This window comes from Oryza glaberrima, chromosome 2 (genome assembly GCF_000147395.1).
Source record: "Oryza glaberrima chromosome 2, OglaRS2, whole genome shotgun sequence".
NCBI classification, from domain to species: Eukaryota; Viridiplantae; Streptophyta; class Magnoliopsida; order Poales; family Poaceae; genus Oryza; species Oryza glaberrima.
Genome location: NC_068327.1, coordinates 19,619,017 through 19,641,886, shown reverse-complemented (window position 1 = coordinate 19,641,886; position 22,870 = coordinate 19,619,017). Strand labels below are relative to the sequence as shown.

General features: G+C 40.5%; 2 protein-coding genes across 4 annotated transcripts; one reads left to right on the top strand and one right to left on the bottom strand.

Annotated features, from left to right (window-relative positions):
* Nucleotides 1–7,812: 7,812 nt before the first annotated feature.
* On the bottom strand, nt 7,813–11,455 carry LOC127763843 (2-Cys peroxiredoxin BAS1, chloroplastic). Its single transcript, XM_052288640.1, has 7 exons — nt 11,173–11,455; nt 11,011–11,085; nt 10,795–10,876; nt 10,613–10,692; nt 9,109–9,234; nt 8,874–8,987; nt 7,813–8,105 (listed from the first exon to the last, which is right to left on the bottom strand). The coding sequence occupies exons 1-7, from the start codon at nt 11,368–11,370 to the stop codon at nt 7,989–7,991; spliced, it is 792 nt and encodes a 263-aa protein (XP_052144600.1). The 5' UTR covers nt 11,371–11,455; the 3' UTR covers nt 7,813–7,988.
* A 5,635-nt stretch (nt 11,456–17,090) lies between these two features.
* On the top strand, nt 17,091–22,047 carry LOC127764624 (transcription factor E2FA-like). 3 transcript variants are annotated; one of them, XM_052289524.1, is made up of 14 exons: nt 17,091–17,497; nt 18,785–18,962; nt 19,046–19,102; nt 19,312–19,397; nt 19,491–19,579; nt 19,681–19,732; nt 19,853–19,905; nt 20,003–20,053; nt 20,139–20,187; nt 20,290–20,355; nt 20,450–20,526; nt 20,604–20,838; nt 21,134–21,200; nt 21,319–22,047. In XM_052289524.1, the coding sequence occupies exons 1-14, from the start codon at nt 17,261–17,263 to the stop codon at nt 21,453–21,455; spliced, it is 1,434 nt and encodes a 477-aa protein (XP_052145484.1). In that variant the 5' UTR covers nt 17,091–17,260; the 3' UTR covers nt 21,456–22,047. The 3 variants fall into 3 exon arrangements, with proteins under 3 accessions (XP_052145484.1, XP_052145487.1, XP_052145485.1); XM_052289527.1 differs by lacking the exon at nt 17,091–17,497 and adding an exon at nt 17,539–18,476; XM_052289525.1 differs by lacking the exon at nt 17,091–17,497 and adding an exon at nt 17,539–18,578.
* Nucleotides 22,048–22,870: the final 823 nt, after the last annotated feature.

Below are 22,870 nucleotides of genomic sequence, written 5' to 3'. Positions count from 1 at the left end.
CAGTGCCTTTAATTTAATTTGATTTTTTTCATACAGTTTATTCATGGATGTAGAAGATGGTTAGTGGACAAGGCGGAAAGCCCGCACGTTGCTGCAGAAAAATTGAGCGATAAAATGACTCCACGATCGAAGAGAGTTAGAAAGATAATATTGTCGTATATCAAGCTTCCCAAGGCTAGAAGTAATTAAGATGACGTAAGATTTGCTAAAAAAGAGGTAATTGGGAGAGCAATTGTAAAAATGCATCATATTAACTACTAATGGAGAGCACTTAAATGAGTACATAGGATTTAGGAAAAAAAAAAGGTAGGCAAATTATACCTGTCTTATCGTGTCATCTATGGAACAAAGAGGCAAAGGCTCCTAGCACTTATGATCACAATGAGTTTCTTTATAAACTCGACTCCAAGTACCACCCCAACTACTCCTAGCTAACAGTAGACTAAAATTCACAGCATGCATGGTGTACATATATCTGAGAGATTCTACTGACACTTTATTTGCCTTGGGATCATAACAAACGGACCCATCATGTTAGTTAGGGCATGTTTAGATCCATTTGGAATGGCAAATGGCAAATGGCAAAAGTTTTGGCATTGCAAAAGTACTAGTTAGTGTTTAGATGCATGTTAAAGTTTTGCCATTCTAGCACTAAAGTGAGAGAGAGAAAGAGAGAAGGAGTGGTCCCAAAGCACTTTTTAGCACAATTTGCTACTATGGACTAGCAAATGCCAAATGCCAAATTGCTAACTTTTGCTACTAGTGTTTAGATCCAAAATGGCAAAAGGTGCTACAAAATGGTAAAACTTTTGCCATTTTGGAGGATCTAAACAGGGCCTTAGCTTTAATTTGTTCTACTAGCTATGGTTAGTACTAGCAAGGAGAATGGATAATGTCTAATATTGCTAACTTTAGTAAGGCCCCACAGCTTTTTCTTGCAAGATGCAACTCCAGCAAAAGTATTGGTCCTTCTCCTTTCATCTTATAAACATGGGTACCCTATAAACATATATAATTACAATCACAATTATGATATCTAACTACTTCCTCAGATTCTAAATGTAAGTCATTTCAGCCTTCTCAACTCTTTCATAAATATAAGTTGCTTTAGACTTTCTATATATGCACTTTTATTTCCAAAAAAATATATCTTAGTTCTTGCTAAGTAATGCCCTACCCCTCATAAAGAAATGTGTCTCAACTTTTATGTAGTACTTCCTCTATCTATTTTTGATAGTCATATTTCCAAATCTGAAAAATTTATTTTTGATAGACATATTTCAATCCAACAACCTATCCTCTTAATGATTTTCTCGGATTTAATGCGTAACTCTCCATTTCTCCACACAAGATTGGCTGCATGGGCATCGAGAAATGTAAATATTAATAAATCGCGTGTTTACGAGGAATGGCTAGTAGCATGTTTAAATGGATGATAAGTAGAATTACCTATCCTTTGGTCGGTGTGCCAAGATAAAATATGACTATCAAAAGTAGATGGAGGGAGTATAAATGAGTGGTAACAAATTCATTTGACCTGCTACGTGCCTTATACTAGCTTCTTTGTGCACAAATCTAAAACGACGACTTATGTTTATTTGGCACGGCTCAGGATTCAATATTTGTTAGAGCTAGATATCCCTAGCTAGCTCTAGAAATCTATGGTATCTGGAGCTATTAATTTACATTGATAATATTGTGATGAATATCGTTTTATTCCTATTTCAATTGAAATATAAATTTTAAAACCGTTATAATTTAACTTAGAAACTCCAAATTCAGCGCGGATATAGGACTTGGAGCTATACCAAATAGGACCTTTATATTTCAGTAATGCTCTTCACAAATTCACGGTTTAAACGCGTACTGATCTTCTTTTACTAGTGACTGATAAACAACGAGGCTGAAATGAAATGCTCGTTCCTTCTTGCAACAAGAAGGGGAGCAACACGCATACATCATGAGATCATCAGCATGACACATGCGTATACATATATAGTATTATGTATATGTACTAGGTATGTAGTATTATACGGGCATAAACCAATAATTAGCATGCAATAGGGAAACGGCCGGGAATCCCCAGAGCAGGTAGCAATGATGGTGATGCAACATTTGATACTTTATGTGATCGACGATCTGATCGATGGATCTGATGTGGCCTCTCATCTTTTGAGAGAGAGGGAACTTGGGCCCTGCCTCTGCAGGCAGATCGATCGACTGATCGATCGATGGATCAATAACGATCGAGAGGAGAAGACGATGATCTGCAGCTGCAGGCATATGTATGTATACGCATATTGCATGTCATTTCTTTTTTCGCCAGGTTATTGCATGTCATATCTACTGCGTACTCTCTTCATCCAAAAAGAATACTCCTTTTATTCTATTTTAAGTGTAGTTGTGAGTTGTTATGACCAACGTTTAACCATCCGTCTTATTTGAAAAATTTATAAAAAAAATTAAAAGAAGTAAGTCACGCATAAAGTACTATTTATGTTTTATCATCTAGTCAATAAAAATACTAATCATAAAAAAAATTAAAATAAAACGGACGATCAAACATTAGACATAGAAACCCACAACCACTACATTTTAAATAGAACGGAGGGAGTAACCGTTAGAAACGAATCTGGACAAATATATGTTCAAGTTGGTTTTTTCTAAGACGAGATGTACGTAGTTTGTGCATATGGAGTATATCAATCGGGAATTGTGTTCGTACGGCCTCTTCCTGTCTGGACTGTGATCAAAGGTATCAGCAGGAAAAGTGTCGACACTGAACGCACTGCGTAGATATGTCACGCACTGACGAATGAATGCATGCATGCAAGATTTCAGTTTATGTTCTATGTGACGTACCATGCATGAACTAACATCTCTCTCACAGGCCATAACACTGTATATTCATGGCCGTTTAATTAAAAAAAAAAGCCCAAAGGTTGGAGCTTTCTATATTTCTGTTCCCTCAAAAGCAATTTATATACTTTACGAAATATGATAGTACTTTTATATGGCCAACATTCTATATATACAATGCCATATATATAGGGATGGAAAAAATAAAAATTCACATATATATATATGTGTGTCACAATTTCTAGCTCATTGACAAAGAATTACATTTCATTACTTTGCATAAATTTCCATGGCTATTAGTACTGAAAAATGAATGGAGAACTGCTTCGTCTTTTGATGGAGATCATTGTTTATATATATTAGTGAGATCATTGATGTGCTGGGTAGATTGGTAGGAACAATTAACAGTAAGGTTAAAAGCCAAAGCAATGCATGAAAGTGCGGTTAAGCGCCATTGACTGGGTCATAATTGCGTACATTTGCATATCAAAAGTCGTGCTTCAACGTTGTTCTTTGTAGAGATATGACCAGAGAGATGGGAAAAAGACTAAAAGATCAAACACTAATGATCATAAGTTGCTCAATTTTTGTCAGGCCCTTGCACCTTCCAAGAAATCTATCTTCATTTCTCAATGATAAATTCTCAATATATTTGTGCGCAATCCATGATACACATCAACATAAAAAACAGTAGTGCAAAACATAGAATATTTGAATGTTTGCATGCAGACTCAAAAGTATGAGCAAAATTTTGTCATGATCATCTAACCATCTCTAGTGAGCTTTTTGATATATGCTTTCTTTATAGGATTCTGAGTAAGCTGTCTATACATAAATTACTACAATGCAAGATGATCTTTCTCACCGTATGATCTTTTCAAGCTAATCCCAGGTCACAGTCAAGAAAAGCTTTTGTGACCATATGGGGCCCAGAGGACAGCAAAAGGACAAGCCCTAATGATAGCAAAGGCAGTGGTATTCTGCAAAGGCAAAGAGGGAAAACTACAAAAGGAGAGCTCTTCATGTAAAAGTACACACAGCATCATCTAAGCTGCTTGGCAAATTAGAAAAGCAAAGAGAAACAAAGTGGGGAAGAAAAAGGATACAAACCATATGAAAGGGGAAAAGGAACACAAAAGACAGTAATTAAAACCATATAAGCAAGGCACTAATCTCTCTAGCTCTATCTAGCTTTAGTTCTTTTAGCCCTTAATTAGTCTTTGCTTAACTAGTTATCTGTTGCAAGCAAAGCATGCATGCATGACACAGGAAGGAACAGCACAGTACATGCAACAGGTTAGCCTGTCAAGAGATCAGATTAAACTAATTAAAACAAATACTATCAATTAGCTAGGCCAGCCCTGTCATCTGTTTCAGGAACCGATCCTTTTCAAAGCTGTAATAAAGAGGGAAGAAGGACGCTAAAAAGCACTTATGTGGCATTATCCGGCTAAAAGCATCCACATTTTACTACTATACACAATGTTTAGTGATGCTCTTTCCTTCACAAATAGTATAAAGGACTTTCATCCTCTCCATTTGTTCACAAATATAAGTACTTAGAGTAGTACTTGTTCTATCGATGATCGATCACCTTCTATTCAAATTTCTTCTCGTCTTACTCTAAACTACCCTTCGGTCTCCAACCACTTCTTATATATGATGAGAGATATCATTGTCTTATTTTGTTAATCTTTTATCTTTTTGAAAGTGTCAAAAATCTCTTATAATTGTCACGAAGCGAGTACCTGTGGCCTACGGCCTGACCTGACCCAACCTGACTCCGGTGAGAGGAGCATGCAGCACTAGAATGAACAGTACGTTCAAGCAGCTAGCAGAGCAGCAGCAATGGAAAAGAAAAGTGCATGTCAAATCATTCCTCCTTCAATTCCTTAAGCTGAATGCATATGCACATGCAGGCAGGCAGGCATGCAGGCAGGCATGGTGATTTGTCAGTGAGTTACGCATGTACAGGAATATGCAGAGATGCGTGCAGAATTGCGGATGGATGCAGATGGGAGATGTCATGTTTGTGTTTGTGTTTGTGTGTGTCCTATCACTTCTGCTCGTTCTAGTGGTTGCTGCTAATTGGGCGCATGTATGCATGCTTGGATTGTGTATTTGTGTTGTGTTGTGTTAGATCAGGAACAGTAAAGTGTTAGTACTGTTGGTAGCTAGGAAGAATGTATACAGGAATAGGGAGGCAATGAGAAATTAGCTTGGAAAGAATGGCCGGTCATCGCCAACTTCGTCTGGTTGTTGCTGTGCAATCGGCTATTCTTCTACTGTCTTTTTTGCCTTTTTGCAGCTGTGAGAGATCTCAGGTAGATCGAAATATTCCTGATCCGCGTCGGCTTGTTCAAACGGCAGCATGCATGTATCATGTATGGATGGTTAATTGGTTTCTTTCCTCCTTTTAATCTATCTATGGGCGCCGGGATCACTACAGGATATGATGTTTTTTTGAAGAAAAGGTAAAAAGTTAATCCTTCTTATAAAGTGCAGATGCAAAATGATTTTTTTAAAAAAAAAAGATGCAAAATTAATGATGTACTACCTATGTCTCAAAATATAAGAAGATTTAGGATGCAAATAGAAAATTTTGGTGGAATGTTGTGATTTGTTGAGAAGAGAATATAGGTTAGAGAAGTTATTATATTTTGAAAAATAAATTGTAAAAACCAGAAGTTGTTATATTTTGAGGTGGATTAAGTACTTTTTTCGACTAGCAATTTTTTTCTAAGATGGCAGATAAATTTTAAGCATAAGTTGTACTACATCTATATCCTCTACTTTATAGACATACAAATAAATTAAATTTTGCTAAAATCCAATTGGTTAGATTAAAAAGTTTGTTACACGTATGTCGCCGACTTGCAACAAAGTTGTCTCATGAGGATCTTCCCATCGCCGTGTCCCCTTCCTCCTGCGTCTCTGATGTCCTTATCACTGGCGAATTGGGGGAGAAAGGGAATACGTCTTTTGTTTTAGTTAAGTATGTATTTAAGGTATCCTTCTAATAATTCTTTAGAGGTTTAGATTTATTAGTTCGTATAAAATTTTTCCGCTTTGGTCAATAATGGAGTTATTAGGTTTGTATATGGAATCTTGTTCTATCATTTTGTACGCGGCTACTCCTTCGTTACGTCCTTATCAAGGGGGAATTTAACTATTTGCCACTATTAGGTTTGACAATTATCTAAATGCCCCTCTTAGATTTGCATATATTTTTTTTTGCCTTCTTAAGAGATGCTTTCTTAACTATTTGCCACTTTGCCCACGTGGCATGCTAGCGTGGCAACGCAGTGTAGTAGAAAGTGGATGTGGGACCCACTAGTCAGCCACCTCTTCCTTTTCTCCCCTTCTTCTCTCCTTCTTGCCCAACCGCCACCGTCTCTGAGGACGACATCATCGGCATCGGTGCTGAGGAGACAGCGGCCGCCATGGGACACCGCCGCCATCATCCACCACCACCAACTGCCGCTCCGGAGTTTCGGCGGCCATGGCGAGGCCGAGGCTGCGCCGGTAGGCTTCCTCACCAGCGAAGCAGTGGCCTTGGCGTGGAGGAGCTCGAGCGCCTCGTTGCGGTGCGGACTTGCTCCGCGACCTCAACACCGCTGTGACCGCCATGGGGGGTGCCGCTGCCGTCATCCACCACCACCAGCACCACCACCTGCCGCTCTGGAGCTCGCAGCGGCCATGGCGAGGCCGAGGCTGCGCCAGCAAGCTTCCTCACCGGCGAAGCAGCGCCGCAACGCGGCCTTGGCGTGGCGGAGCTCGAGTGCCTCCGCTACAGTGCGGACCCGGCGCCGCCGTCATCCACCACCACCACCTGCCGCTCCCGGCCTTCGATGCCAATACCGGCGGGCACAGCCACTACGCACCGCTACTGGTCCTACCGGCACCTCCTCCGCCGCCGCCGGCTGCTACTTCCACTCGTCCTCCTCTGCGACCACAACGTGGTGTCGCCGGAGCTGTAGTTCTCCCCTCCCCTCACTGGAATTGGAGAGAGAGCAGGGGAGAAAAGGAAGAGGTGAGGCTGACTAGAGGGTCCCACATCTAGTTTTTACCATGCGTTGCCACGCTGGCATGCCACGTCGGCAAAAGTGGTGAATAGTTAAGACATCAATATATGCAAACCTAAGATGGGCATTTAGATAATTGCTAAACCAAATAGTGGCAAATAGTCAAATTCCCGCCCTATCGAGGGCTTGTTTGCTGGTTCATCGATTATCTAATTGGTTATGTTGCTTTAGGATCCTGATGATCAATTAATTCTGTGATGCCGGCTTGATAATTTGTCAGAGTGAATTTGGTGCGGGCGATGCTTGTTATTGTGATGTGTCAAAGTTGGTTAGTTCTTTTTTCTTAAACAAAGTACAGACGCGTTCGTTCACAACGCACGCATACTCTCCCATATCAACACACACGTATATCTTATCCCTATAAACACTTTTGAAAAATTGGATCAACATATCTTAAAATTGACAAAGACATCATAAACGCCTCGTGGTCGATAAATGTCCCCTACCATTTAAAAAATAATTAGCCATACATGTGTTAAGCACCATGTAGGGCAAAACCATCTTAAAAGAACGCTCGTGGAGCCGATTTACACCGCTTTTCAAAGACGAGGGTTTTCGAAGAGGGAGGCATAATACCCGGTTTTATGGTTGAGGGAGGCAATTCAATCAGGAGCAAGAGACAAAACTTGACATGGGCTTCTTACTCTTGGGCCTTCCCTCCCATCTTCTTCCATGTCTTCCGGCCGGAGTTAATACGGGCTGAACCAATACGGCCCTTCATCTGCACAAGATGTGGCCGCAGCTCGAACACGAAGTCCCGAACAAACCAGTCTGACCGAGAAACACAAGGGAATGAAAAACAAAACCGTGCGAGCAATCCAACCCAAAACAGAAGCGATCTTGAAACGCACTAACATGTATACATGTATAACACGACCAAAACAAAGCCTTATTTGTTAGGGAACAAAGTAAAAGCTGTGGCGAACAAGTAACAAAATCCGATCAGACGAGCACACGGTACTACACTTTGGAGACGAAACGCAATGGCTCTCGCGAAAGCAAAAAACTCCCTACATCCATCACCAGGCATATGCATGTGTGTGCTTAGATGGCCGCGAAGTACTCCTTGCTGCCCTTGGGGTCAGGCTTCATCGACTTGTCACCGGGCTTCCATCCGGCCGGGCACACCTCGTCCGGGTTGTCCTGGACGTACTGCAACGCCTGCAGAGTAGAAGCATACAGCAAATGTGTGGTCAGGTCAGCTGAAAGTTGTAATAATCAGTGAACCACCAGGTTAACTGAAGAAACCCATACTGGAAAACACACATGAACTGGTCCCTTTATGGAGGATGGACCAGGATTGGCCCACCGCCCACCTAGCAACTTCCATCCCCCCATAAACCACACAAGATCACCCTGCCAGCTTGGCCCGATTAAGTGAGCCTGATACTTCATGTTGAGCTATGCCCAGGATGAGCCTAAGCAGATCCTAGATGCACTTTTCTGAGCCTTTGTTTTTTTTTTCTTCAGGTTCGTCAGGTAAATATTGTGGGTCCTTGATGGGTCTACAGTACTCTTACAATATGTGCAGAAAGTAATGTATACTCTAGACTCGATGCCTACATGTAGAACAATGTAGACGTTCATCTTAGCAAATAGAAGTACAAAGAAAGGCATTCAGTTCACTGGTTGAAAGGTGGTTGCATAATCTAACGAAGTGCATATAACGTTTCTAAAAAAACAGAGCACTACTTTGCTCTACATCAAAACGCACCAGAACCATTTTATGGTGCATGAGTTGTGCTTCAAGATAACCATCTTTGCAAAATGACGTGTTTATCACGCACTACGGGTGCTCAACAAATGTGCTCTCTTTCTGGGCTAAAATTCCAAAATTAGCAACTAGTCATTTATTATTTTATTTCCTAGAGGCCATAGACCCACAGAGAGGCCCTACTCAAAAAGCAGCAATTTGATGTAATGCCATACCTGAAGGGTCCTCATGGTCTCATCTACACTGCGTCCAATGGCAAGGTTGTTAATGGTAGAGTGCTGAATCACTCCCTCCTTGTCAATGATGAAAAGTCCTCTCAGAGCAATTCCCTGACAGATAAACGTTCAGATTTAGAAAACATAACAAGCAGCTAACAGATCCTGAAAAGTGCACCAGTTGATAGCAAAGAATCTAAAGCAAGAATGCTATGGTTGGATGGAATATGGATACCTGGTCAGGGATCAAGACACCAAAGGACTTCGAAATTGATTTAGTAACATCTGAAATCAATGGGTATTTCAGATCACCAAGCCCACCAGATTTCCTGTCTGTCTGCACCCATGCAAGATGGGAGAACTACAACCAAAGAATTATTTCACATGTCAGATCACCACAAATGATGGAAAAATACCACTAAGGTTATTGCTATAATGGAACTACAGAAAATAAATCAAATACTGCCTCTGATTCAGAAAGAGGGGAATCAATTCTTACTTACCGTAGTTTTCAAGGTGTCACTTTGACCATAATATTTACTATAGTGTATTAGCATGAGATTTAAAAGATGCCTTTTATGATAAATATGCCCCCCAAATTGTATTGTGATGAATATGGAACAAAAGTGGAACATCTTTTGTATCAAAGGGATTAACATATCATAACTGTACAAAGCAATAAAGTAAGACGTAAACGCTCTGCTCCACTAACAAAGTAGGTCATACAACACGACAACCATGTGATCTAGAATAAATAAGTATGATAACACTTAAGGCGTCATAATAAGATACAAAAGGAAAGATCTTAGAGACAAACTTCTGCTATAAAATTGATTTTACGGTTAATCAATACATTAACCAGGCATGCATTTTAATGGGAAACAAAGCATGTGTGACCCTATCCCATCGTCCACGTATTTTTAGTCACACCATCACTCCCAATACGAGAATAGTTAGAAAAAGATCTTCAGAAAATGGTGAATTTAGCTAAAGAATTACATGCGACTACACTGAGCCCACAACTATGTTCTGTAAACCATTTCTCCTGGAAAAAAAACAGTATCCAAATATGCAAAGCTTCCAAAGATTTCTTTTAGAACTTGGAAGTGCTAAAATTGCACACATAAGGACAGTAGTTATGCTCCAAAGGTGACATAGCATGTGAATTTGCAGAATATTATATACAACCGATTGATCTAGCCACATATATCTATCTATAGAGAGAGGGAGACACTAATTTATGTTATGAACTATTACGTACTAGCTTAATCAAACTTGCATGGCCAAGTCTATGCCAAAACTAAAAGAACTCCACATAGAACCACATCTTGAGTTGGCAGGATCTTCAAAAGTTTTGTGAATGTGGCTTGGCTTTTGGTGGATTGATGTTTGATTGCAAATTATATATGTTTTACTCAAGATAAATATTTAATTTTCAAGTTTAGAACTTATGATAATTCTTTTTATTTTCAAATCCATTGCAATGCATGGCTATTTTGCTACCATCACCTCTTGAGTTGGTGGGACCTTTTAAACAACAAGTAGATATTTGCGTAAGTGGCTTTTAATAATGTTATGTGTGTGGATTGATATTTTTTTTCTTTTGCAAATTATATATGGTTTCCACTAGGAATTACATAAAACTATTCAAGTTTAAAATTGATTTGAGCCCAATCGCAGTGCACGGGACATTGGATAGTATTGATGAAAGCATGGAGTATGAGGGCGCTACAACATACCACACTGTCAATTGAAACACCGAGGATCTCAGTGTTCAACTTCTCGAACTCATCGTATCTGTCACTGAAAGCGGTAATCTCTGCAAACATCAGGAATGCATTAATCGGTGCACCAGAGCAAACTTCAATGGCACTCAAGATGAGCATGATTGGGGCCCTTAACGCGAACATTGCGTGCTCACCGGTCGGGCAGACGAAGGTGAAGTCCAACGGGTAGAAGAAGAGAATGACGTACTTCTTCCCGATGTAGTCGGACAGCTTCACCTGCAATCACATAGGGACGGTGGCAACCAACCAACCACAGGAGCAATAATCAGACCTCGGAGCATACACAACCACCAGCTACCAGGAAATTTCCTGTATCTGAGAAGTGAGATATGAGCCGATGAGACGCATACGTTGATGAACTCCTGGTCGAAGACTGCCTCCGCATCGAAGTCGGGCGCCTTGTTCCCGACCAGCGGCGCATCGTCCTAACACGGCAAGAGCAGAAGTAAGCAAGCAGGAGAACCGAACCAACGGAGAGCAATCAAATACAGGTAAAGATTGACGGGGCTCACCACACCGCCGGCGCGGGCGACGAAGCTGCTGGCCCGGGCGGATCTGGAGGAGGAGGCGGAGAGGCGGAGGGGCTTGGCGGCGGCGGCGGGGGAGCGGGGGAGGGAGAGGGAGTGCGGCGAGGCGGGCGGGATGCCGGCGAGGGGCTTGGCGGAGGAGGAGGAGACGGCGGTGGCGAGGGAGGAGCAGCAGGCGGCCATGGCTGCAGAGCGGAGTGGATGAGGAGGGGATTGGGTTGGATTGGGTGCGAGAGGGGTTTGGGAGCTTGGATGCCTCCTGCCACTGTGGGATCGAGCTTTTAAATAGGGACGTGGCACCACAGCGCACACGATCTCCACACTTTCTGGGCCTCCAATCTCGATCCGCCTCTCTCTGCCGCACGCACCTCCAAGCCAAATTTTGGCAATTTTAAAAAAAAAAATCTCACCCCAACAGCATCTCCAATCAAATGGCTAAACCAAATGGTTGCCAAATTCCTTCTTTCACTGACCAAACTTGACTATCCAAACTAACTTGCCAATTATGGGTCTCACGTCTTTGAGACTCTTCTCCCATCTCTCTGTGCCTGGTTATGAGGAGCAAGGGAAGAGGGCGCGGCAGCAGGGCAGCACCGATTTCCACTCGTTGCGACCTCCAGCACTGTTGTAGGGAGCATCGCCTCAACCTCCAGCACCGATTTCTACCACCGCGACTTTCAACGCCGATTTCCACCACCGCGACCTTCAACGCCGATTTCTGCCGCTGTGAGATCCGCATGTGGCCGTGCCAAGGTTGCGAGGAACAAGAAAAAAAGGGCCAAGCGACAGGTCGTTAGCTGGTGAGCCTCATCGCGGCCTCCCACTCGCCGCCGAGGATGGCTACAACGACAGAGGGTGCAATGATGACGATGAGGCAAGAGTGAGGATGAGGAAGAAGGGGCTGAACCCCTCTTCGACGTTGGCCGCCTCGCCTCCATTGTCTCCATTGACGGCCTCGTCCTTCGGCACCATCGTTTGGAGGCCTCCATCACTGAGGTCTGGGCAGCCATCTGCCACCGCCGTGTTCGCCTCGTCCGACGCCGTCGTCACCAAGCCTGCCATCTGTGCAGCTACCGCGCTATATTTCCTGCCATCCGCGCAAGCGTCGGTGTCATCCAGCCCCCCAGCCATTGCGGCCATCGCCGTCGCCGTGCTCACCGTCCCTATCCGTTGATGTCGTTGTCACCATCTACCGCTAGGGAGAAAAGAGGAAGAGTGGGGAGAAAAAGAGGAGGAAGAAGAAGAGGGGTAATAGAGGCTGACAGTGGGTCTTATTATCATAGACTTAAAATAGAGAGTGTAGATGGAGAGGCTGTTGGAGTACTAGTTTGGTTATCCAAATCAATTGGAGAGCTGGCTATATGGGTATTTGACAAGTCTAATTTGACTATTATGTTGGAGATGCTCTTATAGGAGTAGTAGAATTGTAGAAGTAATTGGGCCTATTTAGGAGAGTTTTTAGCTGCGGTAGGTTCTTTCAAAACCAAAAGTTTTCCAAACAATTCAGCTTTTGGTCCCTTCTCTGAGAAGCTATAGTTGTAGAATCTAGAAAATGAACTAGAAGTTAGAAGCTGGAAAACCTAGCTTTTCCAGATTCTCAGAAGCTGGCTACCAACAACAGTTTCTCATAATCTTAAGCTCCCCATACAAGCCCATATTAGTTTAGAGTTATGTATAGTAGATGGATTATAAGATTCTTTATTTTCTCCTATCTCTTTCTCTTACCTATATATTTATTATATTTATCTTGAAGTATGTGAAGAGTTAGTTTTTTATGAGAGTAATACTATTTATTTTTCTAGTTCTCTCTCTCCATATAAGCTTATAGCTGGTTATAGCCTACTATTAAACTTGCTCTAAGTTGCATCCTGTAAGCCATAGTTGTGTAAGTCCTACTACTCCCTCCATCCCAAAATAGATATCACTTTAAGAATTAAAATTTGTCTAAAAAGCTTGTTATTTTTGAAAATACATTTTATCACATTAATCATCTCCAATTTAAAAATTTATCTATTCTACCCCTAACTATCAACCATACGTCATTTGATAGGTTATTATTGTCATTTTTCTAAATCTTAATCTTTACTAAATAACCTATAAATGACTACTATATTAGGACGGAGGTAGTATCCACTTTCACTCTCGATCAATGATCTAGATTGTGGAGAGCTAATTTCATATTATTCGGTTTCATTCATGGTCGAACTTTCTTCCTACCATCACGTTTTGTGTAATAATCGCTTTCATGCTTTTTATTGTTTTCTAATCGGTAGTAGTTTGTCTCCTATATATCCCTACCAATAGTAGTCGATCAACTTATAGTTGTACTTCTTTAGTACATCTTCTACCTGCATGGTTGTATCGCTTTTTATGCTATATATTGTCGAAAAAGTTTTTATCTCCAATAATTAAGATTTCTCTCAAGCTTGGAAGAGTACGTAATTAGCACTACTTTAGAACTCAAAGTAATTTTACAACTATAATGCAGAGATATAAAGAAAAAAGACTCTTCAAATTTGCTGGTGCAAAATCAACTAGGATAAAAGGAAGGCACTTGGGTATCCTAGATGTTTTACCTTTCTCTTCCATACATTTTGATTGTTCATATGGTTTTGACACCAGTTTACTTGTTCAGTTTATAATCATTGTTTAAATATCCGGTTGCTGAAACTAAGTTAACTATGTCCATTACCTCATAACTTAACTTCATTTTTTTACTTCAATGTGTTGAGTTTCAAGTTGTATGGAACTTACAAAAATATTTCATGCATCAAAATTTCATTGTCGAGTAATATTATTTATGGATAATGGTTACTGTTTTGATATCATATCCACCTTCATGCTATAGACAACTATGCGTACAAGTTGTAACATTTTACCGTATATAATGAGATATTTTATAAAACACCACATGTCAATACATCGATGGTGGTTCGGCATAACTAATTTAGTGGGAAAAATGATAATAAGCTTCAAATAAATTGTACCTATAAGGTACTATAAGGTGCTCCCACATTTTCGCCTACTCAAGCAAAATTTTATCCAGGTGTTGGCGATTATGTTTATAAATTCAAAGTAAAATGCATAATTCTTTTGAATTTTTGTCATGAAGCTTGTAGGTATGCAAAATATACTCCTACTTGCAGTGAGCATGAAGATTTAAACTATTTAAATTTCTATTTTGCTCTAGAATATGCGTACTATATGTATCCATGAATTCATGGGAGACAAGCCTATTTGGTAGAGAAAATATATAAAGAGAAATGCAAGGTTTAATTGGGTAGGGATTTAGATAAATGTAAACAAAAATGGAGTAAGATCAATGCCATTTGGAAGAAGTAAACAAAGAGAAGGATGTTTGACCTGAACTAGACTTGAACACTTATAGGTTTGCGTTGTCTCTTGATGAAGTTGATACTTTTCCTTGGTAGTACTAGCAATAATGGCATCTAAAATAACCCTAACTATGAACACTAAAAAGAGAAATCATTGAAAGTGAATTCTAAGATATTATGTAGTTAATTGGTCATTGCTACATTATTGATGATATTAATGAATCATTGCTTTAATATGAATGACTACATGCATACAAATCAAACAGAGAGAGAATAGTTTTATTTACAATTGTCATCACGGATAAAAAAGAGAAACCATTGAAAGTTGGTCATTACTACGTTCTTGATGATATTTAATGGACATATGTTTTAATATACATGATCATGCACATAGTTATAGTTGTTTATTTATTTTTCAAATAAAAAAGAACATGAAACATATTAAATTGTCCAAACAACAACAAAAACGAAACAAAAAATTAGCTTTAATCAAATGGTCTTCAACTTCATCGCATTTTCAACATCGAACTTAAAAACCACATTAACACAACAAAAGCAAGAATGTCAATCAACACATCATATTATAAATTTATTAGCAAATCATCTTTTCTTGAGGTGAAATTCTCACGTAAGAGCATACCATTATATTATATAGTAAGTTAATTATATTAATTGTATGGATCTGGAATAACATGGGTATTGTTTTCTTTACCGTATAATTTAATCCATTTTTTCACATTAGTATGAAAGAAAATCATGTGTGAGATGTTACGGGATGCATACCATGATCTAAGAAAAGAATATCATAGGATACCCTTCGCTGAACAGAAGGTACTTGTGATTTAGCAGTCCAAAGCAACTCCACCACCACCTCGTCAAGTCCCCCTCCTCCATCTCCAGTGTTCACGCTAGAGAACAGGAGGAAGGGGACCATCTCTCATTTGTCTGTAGTGAGTTTTAAGGGTTTTCTCAACAAAGTCTTAAGATGATTAGATCTATTAGATAGTCAAGAGTTTGTCTTCCATGATGTTTATGGAGTTTGGCTTTTCTTAAAGTCTTTTGCCTTTTCTATCTCTTTGTTGGTGGTTATTTCATTCGGAGGTTATCGATGAAGATCTGGGAAGGCTTGTCTGTCAGGTCGTCGATAATCAAATCGGTGACACCGATGTTGGGATCTTAGTTTTTTTTACTTGCTCGTTGATATTGGTTTGATGTTCTATCAAAAGAATGAAGATGGTGGCCGCTATTTGTTCATCCGTTTTACATGTGCCAGAGTTGATCAACGTTTTGTTTACGCTCGTCTACTCATATGTTTTGTGGCGTATCAAGATATGAAACCTCTTTATTCTATATCGATAGGACTTTAGTGTCTATTTTTGTAACATCAAGATTGTAATTATCTTCCTGTCTATCAAAAGAAAAATGATTGTAGCCTTCCCCTTATTTTCAGAGAAGTTTTGTACCCTTTCACCAATTGAAAAGATAAGATTTGGACTAGATTAGATATAAATACAAAGATTTGAAATTCCAATTACCTCTCGAAACCTACAGCAGGGAGCAATTTGCTTTTTCATCTATCGTGTCATTCACACATCTTGTGAGCTGTCTTTTTAATTGCAAGTCTAAAAGGTTGGTGTAATAAGCTAAAGAAAAAACTAAAATTTGAAATTTCAAGCCTGATTTTAAAGTTGATTTTTTTTAGATGTTTTCAACGTAATTTCTTTTTAACGGTAACTTTTAAGTCGTTACAGATAAATATATAAAAGTTTTACCTATAAATTAATTTTCATTCCCTAGTGAAGTAAGTCATTTGGTTTATTAGGGATATGGGCAACCGATGAGAGCAAAAGAGGATGGCAATCAATTAATTTCTAAATACAATCATTATTCACCTCGTAATATCCTACCCCTTTCGTCTCTGCCACGCCCGTGCATACCCGTCCGTTCTGCCTCGCCTACATGATCTGTGAGCCAGCTTAGCCGTAGCTACCGCCAGCTTGTTTTATTCCACTCTCCAAAACGTCATTACTGATTTGCTTTTCTGGGATCCAATTCCAAAAATTGAATAAAAATCACCAATTCCCTCTCTGTATGGCATGCTGCGCTGCAGAGGCTCCAATTTCCCAACCCTTTCCAAAAATCCCAACTGGAAACCCTTATCAGAAACACCCAAAAATTGGGTCCCAATTAATTAATTAATTAATTAACCGCCCAGACGTACAGCATTAATTAACAGCGGCGAAAAAAAAAACAAACGGTAAAAAAAAATGCGTGGGTAAAAAAAAAAAGAAGAAGAACAAGAAGAAGGGAAGTGGCCCGGCCCACGGGGCGTGAAACCTCCGGCCCATTGGGCCGCGTTTCCCCTCCATTATGGTCCATATCCACAACGAAGCGGCCGCCCCAAACGCGACGCGGACTACTTAATTTCCCTCCTCTCTCTCCCCCCTCCTTCCCTCGTTTTCTGCTAGCTTTCTCTCTCTTCTCCCCTCTTCCCTCCCCCTCTCTCTTCGATTCCCCTTTCCCCCCCTCACCCACCCACCTCCACCCCCCCGCCGCCGGCCGGCCGGCCGGCAGGAACCCTAGCTCCGGCGAGCCCCTCCCACCCCCGGCCCCAGGCCTGGCTCCACCCGACGCCGCGCCCCTCGATCGGGTCCCTTGCGGGGCGTCGAGGAGGGCGATCGTGAGATCGGGGGAGGTTGTGGTTGCTGCTGCTGCGGGTGGGCGGGGGGAGGGCTGCCATGGCGGGGAGTGGGAGGCCGCCGGCGGCGCAGAAGAAGATCCTGCAGTCGCTGCGCCCGCCGCTGCCGTTCGCCGCCTCGTCGAGGTCGCCCTTCGCGGCGCCCAACGACTACCACCGCTTCCCCTCGGGTGGCGCGGCGGCGGCGGCGGCGGCGTCTGGTTCGGGTGGCATCGGCGCGGGCGGTGCTGGCGGCGGCGGCGGCGATATCGAGGAGGGGCTGGTCATCCGGACGCCGGTGAGCGCGCGGTTCTCGATTTACTCCGTTTCTGTTTGGAGGGCGGGGGTTTTTGGGGCGCGGGAGCTGACTAAGCTGCTGTGGTGGTTTGAGCTCTCCTGGTGAGGATTATCGGTCAAAATCTGCGCGTTCTATCTGTATGCATGTGTCCGTTTCAGTGTAGCCGTCAGAACCCTGGGTAGATTTGGGTGGAATTTTGGTCAATTTCTAAACTTCCGCTAAGTCTTCCTAGTCCGGTCAAGCATAATTGCTCAGTAGCTCCAACTATTCTTATGCTAAGTAAATGTCGACTATGATAGACACACGACACGGATCGATAAGGAAAGAATTCGATCCATGCAGTCGTCGGAGCCAAGGTTTGAACTCAAGGGGAAGTTTTTATGTCAAATCATAAGTGTTGTGAAGATAGTGATGACTTTGTTGACCACATACGGAATAGATGGAAACTCGTACGGCAGATGCTAATCTAGCTATTGGAACCATGGGTAGATTTGGGCAAGAATTTTGGTCAATCTGACAATTTCTTGGCTTCCCTCAAAGTCTTCCAAGTTTAGCCAAGCATAAATGCTCAGTAGCTCCAACTATTCTTATGTTAAGTGTCGACTATGTTAGATCCATGATGTGGATCGATAAAGAAAGAATTCAAGCCGTGCAGTTGTTGGCGTGTCAGCCCGTGCAGGGCTTGAACTGAAGGGGAAGTTTTTTATGTCAGATCATAAATGTTTCAAAGAGAAATAATCTGTGCGGCGACTTTGTTGACCAGATAGGGAAGCAACGGAAACCTGTATGGCAGATGCTAATAACAGAGGCCACTTAATCTTGCCAGAATCGCGTGTGCTTCCGTGACTGGCATGCTGCAGTTGTGGGCGCTCTATCTCATTTTACAAGCTATTTTGTATACAATATCCTTGTGTTGTGATATACTGCTATCCCACAGCTGACATCAGATACAGGATATACTACAGTAGCAACACCACAGGTGCTTCTGTTTACCTTCATAATGTTTCTTAATTGTTGGCATGATTAATATTCCAAGTTGAACTGGATCTATGGAGTACATCGAGACAGTCCCTCTAAACCAGTAAGGATGGGAATATGGTGTTTGTTTGTTCTTTATATGTTGTCTAGCATCCATGGATTCTGTTGTTAGGACCCACATTTGTCATATGCTTAAGATGATACATTTTTGTTCTATGTTCTGAATTTACCAATGATCGACATATCCCTCTTGGGATGTTTCTCATTACTTTTAGCGACTATAAAATACAAGCTATTCTCTCTTCACAGCAAAAAAGAAAAGCACCAGAAGAAAGTGATGTTGCTGAGTCTAGCGACTGTATGATTACTAGCCCTGGATTTACCGTCAGTCCAATGCTCACTCCAGTCTCTGGGAAAGCTGTTAAGACTTCCAAGTCAAAGACTAAGAACAACAAAGCTGGGCCTCAGACACCTACATCAAATGTTGGTATGTGTAATCTTCTTTCTAGTCATTTTCTCTGTGTGTTATGTTGTATGAACAATTAAACATGCATATTTTTCTGTTTACAGGTTCACCACTTAATCCCCCAACTCCTGTTGGTACATGCCGTTATGACAGTTCATTAGGTGATAATGTCACTCTCTGCCTACAATTGTTTTTTTCTTTTTCAAATCTTAGTCTGAGACATTGCAATCCAACTTCTATCATATATAAGTAAAGTCTGGGAAGCTTATATACATTTTGTATTTTGTTACAATTTATCTTGCCTTTTCGGCTTTTCATATTACTGCGTTGTTACTTGTTACTTATATTTGTCCTTGCAATTCATGTCCAGGGCTTCTCACAAAGAAGTTCATAAATTTGCTGAAGCAGGCTCCGGATGGCATTCTAGATTTGAATAATGCTGCAGAAACACTAGAGGTCACAGACTGTTATAAACTATAATACTATATCATTTCATCTGACATCTCTTTTCTCTCACTTTATACACAATTCACATTTTCCTATTTTCAGGTTCAAAAACGGCGTATATATGATATTACCAATGTACTTGAAGGAATAGGGTTGATTGAAAAGACACTCAAGAACAGAATCCGTTGGAAGTAAGCACTTTTATTCCTTTAACCCTTATCTTCCTTTATTGCCACCCGATCTTATTTCTTTAACCCTTAAATTGTCATTCTAATCTCACACAACATTTCAGGGGCTTGGATGATTCAGGAGTGGAATTAGATAATGGTCTTTCAGCTTTGCAGGTATTTGGTCATGTACAGTTTAAATTGGCGTACTATCTTAAGTGCACCAAATACCTTTATTCTGACAAGAATGCTGTTGCATATTTCTAAGCACAAATCCATATGCAACCCTTTCTGCAGGCAGAAGTTGAAAATCTTAGTCTGAAGGAGCAAGCATTAGATGAGCGCATAAGGTTAGTAGCTGTCTGTGGTTTCACATGGACCACAATTTTCTATGCTACAGAACCTAACAAGAACATGGCTTAATCGAAGAGCTTGTGTTCTATGCAGTGATATGCGTGAAAAACTAAGAGGTTTAACTGAAGATGAAAACAATCAAAGGTATTTCTTATTTAATTTCATCAATAGTGTGAGGGAGTCATCATCGTGTTTACTAATGTACAGCATCTATTTCATTTTTATATAGATGGCTCTATGTGACAGAAGATGATATCAAGGGATTACCCTGCTTTCAGGTTTTCTATTCTACTTACATGCCATAACAAGGCCACCTTGTTGTAGATTATCATTTGATTAACACATGTATTATAGGTAACATATTTTTTTTCATTCTGCAGAATGAAACACTAATTGCAATAAAAGCTCCTCATGGCACTACACTTGAAGTCCCAGATCCTGACGAGGTAGGAAGCAGTTAAAATTAAGGGATTCTGTATGCAACAATAAATGGCATCGTGATACTGGTTCACAGCTTCTTGTAATATGTTCCCTATGCAGGCTGGTGATTATCTCCAGAGAAGATATAGAATCGTATTAAGAAGTACAATGGGCCCAATAGATGTCTACTTAGTTAGGTAATGCTGCATTCCTCTGTTGATGTTAAATACATGAATTGATTTTCACCTGATCAAAACCTTACCATTTTATTTAGTCAATTTGATGAGAAATTTGAGGACTTGGGTGGGGGTGCAACACCATCAGGGCATGCAAATGTACCAAAACATCAACCTACTGAAGTCTTCAATACAACAAATGCTGGGGTTGGGCAATGTAGCAACTCAGTTGCTGTGGACAATAATATTCAGCACAGCCAGACGATTCCTCAGGACCCTAGTGCTTCACATGATTTTGGAGGAATGACAAGGATTATCCCTTCAGATATTGATGTAAGTCAGATCCACTTTAATTTTGATTTTCCTTCCAGAATAGCATAATTCATAGTTGTAAAGTTACAGCTAGACGTTAGGGCATGGTACATGCATCTTTGAACTTTTTTGCTTTACTTCTCTATTGTTTTTTTAGCTATTCAAACATGCAAATCTTTCGTGTGTAGAAACTATTATATATTATTATGTTCATTGCTGCTCTGTCATAAGTTGTTCTTTGCCCGAGAACCTCTTATGTCAAAAAGACCTAAATATATCATATCATACTTATGGTCCTTTTTACACTATTTTGCAGACTGATGCTGATTACTGGCTCATATCAGAAGGGGATGTCAGCATTACTGATATGTGGAAAACAGCACGTATCCTTTATGATCGTTCATTACACTTTTGTTTGGACTATTCATAGTTTTGTTTAGAAGTCATTTGTAACTTATAAGTAGCTACTGTTGCAACTTGAGGTACTTAACATGGAAACAGCAGATGTGCAGTGGGATGAGGGCCTGGATACTGATGTCTTCCTATCTGAAGACGTTAGAACGCCAAGTTCACACAATCAGCAGCCATCTGCAGTGGGCGGGCCACAGATGCAGGTCTCAGACATGCATAAACCCTAGGATCACAGGGGTTACAGAAGTGAAAAGATGACATCTGGAATTCCTGGAGCGGTGTTTGTAGTGAAAAGTGAAAGCATGACAGCAAATGCTCATTGCCAAATTGTAAAGAGCCGGGTGGTCTTCATCAGAATATCTGCATCTTCTCGAGACACCAAGTCCGTGCGAGAGATCAGGATGACACCATTCCGGATTCACATCTGCTGTGGAGGCTGGTGGCGTCAACTAACTTACCAGCCTGCTGTTTCAGCACCCTGCTTCAGTCGAACGGGAGTAAATCTTGCTGCTGCTTTCGCTGTGAAGCCTGCTGCGGTGCTCATTAAGGCACTGATATATTTTTTGCATTCAAAACTAACTAGTCATCAGCAAGGAAACGGTGGGCTTTGCTGTGCTCTGTCGAGTATTCTTTGAAAATTCTTTGTACATTGGGAGGTATAAGGGCATGCAGGGCTCGAGTTATTGGTGTGACGGGAGCAATGAGCTGAGTTAATGATGTAACCGAGCCGTCTTTGTAAATTGTTCCATTCTCTTCCTCAAATACAATGGATAGACTTTCATTTTGAGATATGATGCTTCAGTAGTCATTTGCTAGTCACCATGGAGTGATGTGATACCTTTGCTACTGGTATGAACCTCAAAATGATACCCGCCGTTAATTTTTATTCTGATGTGTTTATGGAACAATATAAAGTTATAATAACAGTATACTAGGTATATTAATAGTTGAAATTGTTAGAAGTTTCGAATAAAAGGTTAGACAATTAATTTGCCCCAAGTTTTGAATACTATGTCCCAATGTATAAGGTTGGATATGGATATTAAAAAAATAGGTAGCTTGGGAGAAGGGTTGAGAAAAGAAAGTATATGAAGAATTTGAATGGTGGAATGCTGTGATTGGATCAAAAAATTACGATATTCTAAAATAATTCCTAAATGCTAGAAATTGTTATATTTTGGGATGGTGAGAGTAGTTCTGAAATTTTTTTCTGCCCTCGAGAAACATAAAAGTTCTATATGTTTCAAGATCTCTGCATGTAGTGATTTTTTATAAAATAAAACCTATCAATTTTATACTACATATAATAATTTCGTGTTTTTTTATATGTAAGTCATCTTTCCTATGCCACACATAAATAATTTTTCACAAAATAAGAACATTTAATGTTGAAACTTATACACAACGTCCTGTGTTAAGAAAGCTGCACAAATATTTTCATATTTTTTTTACAACTTTGAGTGGGTAAATCAATTGTCAATGTTTGTATGTCTATTAGGATATTATGGGTATTTTCAAACAAGCATCCGTACCCCAATGACACATTATTATAGTAGAAACAATTAATAATCTCAGGGGACAAAACATCAATTTAGCTTTTTACAAGAATGCACCCAATGATTTTCAGGGGTTAAGATATACG